At 43.8% G+C, this 7,238-nt stretch overlaps 2 protein-coding genes across 2 annotated transcripts in view; both read right to left on the bottom strand.

The window, feature by feature from the left end:
• The window catches only part of MED28 (mediator complex subunit 28), a 9,030-nt gene extending 7,226 nt beyond the window's left edge, over nucleotides 1-1,804 (bottom strand). The window contains exon 1 of the mRNA XM_029932646.1: nucleotides 1,632-1,804. Within this exon, the coding sequence (XP_029788506.1) occupies nucleotides 1,632-1,781 (150 nt within the window). The 5' untranslated portion in view covers nucleotides 1,782-1,804. The remainder of the gene's footprint in view (nucleotides 1-1,631) is intronic.
• A 3,106-nt stretch (nucleotides 1,805-4,910) lies between these two features.
• Nucleotides 4,911-7,238, bottom strand: part of LAP3 (leucine aminopeptidase 3) — a 21,030-nt gene continuing 18,702 nt past the window's right edge. Inside the window, exons 12-13 of the mRNA XM_029952317.1 lie at nucleotides 6,120-6,229; nucleotides 4,911-5,474 (exon numbers count right to left, since the gene is read on the bottom strand). Of these exons, the coding sequence (XP_029808177.1) occupies nucleotides 5,285-5,474; nucleotides 6,120-6,229 (300 nt within the window). The 3' untranslated portion in view covers nucleotides 4,911-5,284. The remainder of the gene's footprint in view (nucleotides 5,475-6,119; nucleotides 6,230-7,238) is intronic.

Genomic DNA, 7,238 nt, shown 5'->3' on the forward strand with positions numbered 1-7,238 from the left:
TACCCCAATGTTCATAGCAGCAATGTCAACAATAGCCAAAACATGGAACAAGCCTAAATGTCCATCACCTGATGAACAGATAAAGAAGATGTGGTATATATACACAATGCACTATTACCTGGCAATGAGAAAGAATGAAATCTGGCCATTCATAGCAAAGTGGATGGACCTCGAGGGTGTCATGCTAAGTGAAATAAATCAGGCAGAGAAGGACAGATACCGTATATTTGCACTCATAAGTGGAACAGGAGAAACTTAACAGAGAACCATGGGGGAGGGGAAAGGGGAAAACAATAGTTGGGAAGGGAGAGGGAGGCAAACCATGAGAGACTCTTGAATCCCGAGAACAAACTGAGGGCTGACCGGGGTGGGAGAGAGGGGAAGGGAGGGTGATGGGCATGGAGGAGGGCACTTGCTGGGATGAGCACTGGGTGTTATATGGAAACCAACTTGACAATAAACTATAAAAGAAGAAAAAAAAAAAAGAGCTTACCAAGTCCCTTCCTTTATGACTTGGCACCCCTGCTAAGGCATCTCATTCTCCTCCCAGATAGATTTTGATGTCCTTCGAATTAGTTATCCCCAAACTTTTCAATGTACACTCCCCAGTAGAAGCATTTCTGCCCATGCAGCCCCACTAACACCTTCATTTACAAACCATATTCATGTTCTACTCTTCTATTCTACATGGTATAAAACTCACATTTTATAGGATTTAAAAGTGGAAATGGGAGCTGCAATTATAAGTTATTTTATCTCCGCACAATAATGGCTCATCTTTCACTTTAGAGACCACTGGAAACCATCTTATTTTTAAGCCCTTACTTATTTTTACCTCTCCTTTGTCTACGACCACTCCTCATTTTCCAGCTTCTAGGGTAGAACACAGTTTGGGTCATCCCTGCCTCCCTCACTCCCTAACCCCCTGCTTTTTCTTCTTCCTCCTCTCCTAGTACCAACTTCCGCACAGCAACTTTTACGTTAAGTCCCGTTCATCTCCAAGAGTCCATTACTCCAGGGCCGTTTAATGGAGCAGCCCAGCGGAAAGGGTACAGGACGTAGCAATGTGACATTACCCTTCGTAGAACCACCAATACTGTAAACGCAGGGAAGCGGGGAAGAGCGCTCAGGAACGGGGCCAAGAAAGGGTAAAACGGGAACAACCGACTGGGAACCTAGAAGGGTTGCTAGGTTGGCGGTGGCCAAACTTCAAGTCCACCTGCTTCCAGAAAAAGTTTACGTCTCCGCCAGCATACCTGCGCACAATTACAGCCACGTGGAGATTAAAAAAATAATAATAATAACGTTTTATTTATTTTTGAGGGACAGAGCACAAGTGGGGGAAGGGGCAGAGAGACGGAGTCACAGAACCCGAAGCAGGCTCCAGGCTCTGAGCTGTCAGCCCAGAGCCCAACGCGGGGCTCGAACTCACGAACTCTAACATCATGACGTGAGCCACCCAGGTGCCCTATGAACGTGGAGATTAAAGCAAGTAACTTAACGTTCTCTGAGTTTCTTCCCCGATTTGTAAGCCTGACGCGAGCATCGCGGAAGGGGACAACCTGCCCAGGTGCAGCTTAGGGTTCAGGTAAGAAAGGAGGCTGAGAACACACGCCGCAGTTTCATCTTACCTCAAAAGAGGACTCCAACTCGTCCACCAACGTACTGTTAGAAGTTCTCGGAGGGCCTGGCGCGGCCTGAAGAAGCGAAGCCGGGCCCCTAGAGTCCCCAGGATGTCCAGGGGGCTGCCCGGAGAACATACCTCCCAGCGGAGCCGCCATGTCTGAACTGGTGGGCCAGAGGCCCACTGCGCCTGCGCAGGAGCTGGTGCCCGCGGCTCACGTGGCACGCACGGTCACGTGACATCGCGGGCTGCCGCCGGCTTGTGTTGCGCTCCTGAGAAACCTTAGGTTGATAGCATCTCCTTTTCCTTCTTGGCCAGTAGGCAGCCAGACGTTTCTTTTATTTACCTTAGGAACCGAAAGCTTTGGCCGGATTTGACGCAGCTGTGGGAGTGGAGAATCAGTAACTGCACTGCAGCGAGCCCCTCCCTCTCCAGGAGTCCGGATACTCCTGTGCAAGTCCCATCTTTGCCCCTACGATTTGGAGGGACTTTGGCCAAAGCTTTCTCTCTACGGGCTCAGGTTACCTGTTGGTAGGAGGAGGGAGGCACCCCTTTATTCCACAGTTACCGAGCGTTTACTGTGTACCTGTGACTAATCTAGTCAGTGTGGACACAGCGGGAACTGGCAAGGTACCCCCAAATTCTCTGCGCAGAGAGACTGGTAACAAAACCATTAGTATTGTTCAGGCTCCCTGTGTGCCTGGTACTGTTCACCTTAGATATTTATGGTTAATTAAAGCCACTATGCTAATGTCTTTCAGTAACTTGCTTTTTAACATTTATCTTTTCAGAAGCTAAGTTTTTGTCCCATTATATTTAATCTTACAGTTTTCCAGCACATTTATTCTTTGTCCTAGGTCTATTTAATCTGGGATTATAACAGTCGCCAGAAGTCTCTGTTCTTGTGGAGTTTACCAGTGTTTTTGTGGGAGACACACAAATATATGTAACAATATCATGTAGAGGTAAGTGTTAAGAAAAATGAAACCTGGTAAGGCAATATCTAGTGATGGATTTGAGATCGGTGGCTGGAGAGGGCCCCTCAGAGATCTGCGCTAGCGTGAGGGGAGTAAAAATTTAAGTAGAAAATCTTTCTAGCGGGGGGGGGGGGCAGGAGTGCCTGATGAAGGAAACCGCCTGGCGTATTTAAGGAAACACATAAAGGCCAGTGGGGCTGAGGGGGCGGGGCGGGGCAGAAGTAGTCAGGAAAAGCAGAAGCTCCCCTTTGCCGATCAGGTCTCAGATCTAAAGTCATCTTCCCAGTGCCCATCTGAATTAGCCCCACACCCCCAGCCACTTCACCCCGTTTTAAGTTTCTTTACAGCAGGTAAGCATCACCTGAAATGACCTTGTTCATTTTTCTTCATTGACAAAGTCACCTGGCACACTTACACCAATGGGATGCAAGCTCCGTGAGGTCAGGGCCTGTCTTGTTCACCTGTATTTTCAGCATCCCCAAACTGCCTAGCATGTTTGTGAACTGAACAAACACAATACCGTAGGGGAACTAGTGGACTCCAGCAGTTCCCAAACTCTTTTGGGGTCTTAAGACCCCTTTATACCTCTACAATATTATTGAGTAGCATAAACATCTTCCTTTGTATGGGTTGTGTCAGCCAGTATTGAATCAATTAAAACAGAATAGGTAAATATCTACCTATTAAAACTGAGAATTTAAAATATGTATTTAAAAATAAGCCAGTTAATGTTACTATCAATATTTTCATACATATAACTTTTGTAAAACCAAAAAAAATCAGAACACTGGGAATCACTTTACACTTTAATGCTTCTCATCTCTTGTGGACTTCAACCCCAACAGCCACCTGGGACTGTCAGAGACTGGAGGCTGGGGGTTGATGTGCATTTCCCAGTCTGAGTTTCTGACCACCGAGGGGCCGCTTCAGTTTTGGAATTCTCTACTTCAGCTACCTCTTAACACTATCATATTCTAAACCACTACTGTTTTGGTGCGCACCACAGCCATGCCTAGACCTCCCCGATAGGCATGGATGGGTAATACCACCTGCCTCAGAGCGTGGCTGAGATGAGTGAAGGGTTTGTGAAATATCCAGCAGCCAAATGCATGTGCAAGGACAACTACATTTCATCTCAGCCAGATTAAACAAGCACATGAATCCAGGGCTAAGTCATGCCTTGTGGATCCCACGCTCTAGTAAACACAAGAGTTGCTCCTCTGTTTATAAAATGCCTCTGATAAAAAGTTTTCTATCCAATCCCTGCTTTGCCTTCTGAGTCACCGAGAAGAAATTGAAATGCTTCTAGTTTCCCTTCACAAGCTGGTGGTTCCCTCTTTCCTGACAAAGTAGCTTCTGGACATGGATACTCAGGGGCACCTGTGTTTCCTCACTATTCCTTCATGATTTTAATTCTAACTAGTAACACAAATATGCATTCCCATATCCATTCCCTCTCTATAAACCACTTAAGACACATAACATCCCTACTGTCACATTTTTGTAATATCAAAAATAACTCCAATAAACAGGTTTCCTGTCAAATATTCAGTCTTAAAAAAAGAAAGGTATATAGATCTATGCAGTTCGTGGGTAATGCGTTCACCTAGATACAAAAGTAAAAAGGAGGAGAGCTTTGTCCTAAATATTCACAAGTAGAATTTTGTTGATTGGTTGTAGTCCCAGGTGATAAGCAAATACTTTACCTGTGAACAGTCCCTTTTGTTGGTTTTTTTTTTTTAATGTTTACTTTTGAGAGAGACACAGAGCATGAGCAGGGGAGGGGCAGAGAGAGAGAGGGAGCACAGAATCCAAAGCAGGCTCAGGCTCTGAGCTGTCAGCACAGAGACCAGTGCAGGGCTTGAACCCACAAACCACCAGATCATGACCCCTGAGCTGAAGTCGGACATTCAATCAAGTCAGCCCGGCACCCCTCTTGGTCTTCTTTCTTAAATATATACCACATCCATTCAAGCCAAAGCACTTCGGTGTAATAATTAAGAATGCCAGCTCTGGAGACAGGTCCCTAGTATTTAATCTCTGCTATCCCACTTACTAGCCTGGTGACATCGTTGGCATGTTATCAACCTTCCTTCTGGTGCCTCGTTTTCCTCATCTGTTATATGGGGATAATAGTACATACCTCACCAACTGATAAGCTTCTCACTGAGTGCTCTAAAGTGACCATTAACATTGGAGAAAATACTGTATCACTATATCCCAACTTACTTAGCTCACGTAACAGCCAGGAGAGACAAGTTATAATTGTCACCGAGTTGACAGTAATACAGAATACCAGAGCCACACCATGGAGCACAAAAAGTTGGGTTTATTGTTTCTGACAAACGCAGAGGAACCTTTAGTTTGTCCCTAGCATCACAAATCTAAAATACAATTTTGTTCCTCAATTTAAAACATCTGCTCTGAAAATTAATTAGGTAGTTTTTCAACACTTAATCATTTATAGAATATCTTAAAAATCATTGCCAAGCAAGATATTAGCTTTACCTTTATAAATCTCTACATAAAACAAAAAAAAATCAAGACAATCAGATTTTCTTTTGTTCTAGATTTTTAAATACCATCTTTTGTTTCTTCTAAAAGATTTTTATCCATTCATTCAAAAATATTTTGAGGCTCAACTGCCCATTTAAGACAACGGAAACAGTTTAGAGGATCTGAACTAAGCGCTGTCTTGATTGAAATGAAGCATGAACTCTATCAGGGTCCTCGTGGGCCTCCCGGTCATCCCCTTCCGCAGGTACGGGACCTCATCTTTGTTGGTCATCACACCTGCTATATCTAAATGTGCCCACTTAGGATGAGTCACAAATTCTTTCAGGAATGCTGCGGCTGTGCACGCTCCTGCAGACCTGGAGAGAAAGACAAATGCCATTGTTTAACCCCGTGTAGATGTGCACTGACCACTTCATTAAGATCCTCCACTCGTGCTAAGTAGCTTCTATGAGCAGACAGCAAAAGTCAAGCTTTTGAGATCTACTAAGAACTAACCCAGAAACCACTTTCAAAACATTTATTCTCAGACACAGCTTTAAGCAGTAAAGGATAAATTCCAGATTCCTCTTCCTCATGGTAATGAATTCACTAATTTTTCATCTTTTTTCCCTTACCACTTGTTTAAAATGACTTTTAGGGGTGCCTGAGGGGCTCAGTCATGGTTTTGTGGATTTGAACCCTGCTTCAGGCTCTGTGCTGGCATTGTGGAGCCTGCTTGGGGTTCTCTCCCTACCCCTCTCCCACTCAAGCTGTCTGTCTGTCTTTCCCAAAATAAATAAACTTAAAAAAATAAAATGACTTTTAGATTTGAAAACATGCAAACTTTTGAGAACCAGTTGGAAAATATCTTGAAAATTAAAGACATTAGAAATTAGCGCTTATGAGCACTGTATCAAAAAGAAAATTGGCTACATTTTTCTGTGAAAGGGCATAAAATTAAAGTAGTCATTTTGGGAACCAATGATTATAAAAAATGTACTTTTATAGCTCACTTTACATACTTGTATTTTCCAATGTTATTAACATCAGCAAGCTGGCAATCTACAACTTGTCTTGTATAATGTTCAAAGAGAGGCATCCTCCAGACACGGTCCCCGGTTTCAATGCTGGCCTAGAGAACAAACAGGTACAGTAGTTAGAAGACTGCATGAAGTAGGGTCTGGGTAAATTCACAGCACTGATGTATTCAATGCAGGAAAGAAAGAACTGTTCTGTCTGACCTGTTACTCTAAAACAGGAAACTATACAACCATGTCCAAAATCACTTCAGTTAATTAAAAGATTTACTTAAGAATTATAAAAGAAACCAGGAATGTTGCAAAATGTCCCACAAATTTGTAGGGCATCTGCTAAAACCATCAAATATTATGGATTTCAATTTACAAGAATCTGGCATCCAGCAGTACATCTGGGCTCTATGGGACTGATTAGGGGGAGACCGTCTCTGTGATGCTTGTCACCTCAGTGCGCCAGGGAGAGACATGTCTGAAACTGTATCACTGAAGACACAGCCTAACAAAAGGTGAGCTTATTCATTCACATAATCAAAAACACACTCATTCACAGTCACCATTTACTGAATCACTACAGAGCACCACCAGGTGTTGGGGAAATAAAGAAATTTAATGTCTGAGCCATCAGAGGGCTCAAAGGCTAGTAGGAGAAACATATACACAGATTGTTTTTAATACACTGTGATCAGATGTAAGACCCAAAAGTGGAAAGTCAGGAAGTAGCAACAGAGGCTGTTATTTTGAGACATGAGTAAATCACAGATGGATCAGCCCCAGGGTTGAAAGTGGCCGCCTCTGGGCAAACAGACTTAGACTGCTGTAGACTGCTGTAGACTGCTGACTGGTATTTAAATGTTTGTACACATAAAGCTTTGATTCTTTAAAAAAGAAGCTTAAGTTTAAAAAACCAGAACAGCAGCATTGTGGGTGCTTGATAAGGAGGGACATTGGGTGCATGAGAGGCCACAGGAGAGTCCCCCCACCTGCCCAGCCTGGCGGGAGACAACTGAGCTGAGGGTCACAAGTGCTGGGCCCTTAAGCAAATTTAGGCCCTTAAGTATTAAGAATGTATTCAGAGACATTTGGTATTTGTCTCCCACTGGCACG

Source organism: Suricata suricatta, chromosome 1 (assembly GCF_006229205.1).
Source record: "Suricata suricatta isolate VVHF042 chromosome 1, meerkat_22Aug2017_6uvM2_HiC, whole genome shotgun sequence".
NCBI classification, from domain to species: Eukaryota; Metazoa; Chordata; class Mammalia; order Carnivora; family Herpestidae; genus Suricata; species Suricata suricatta.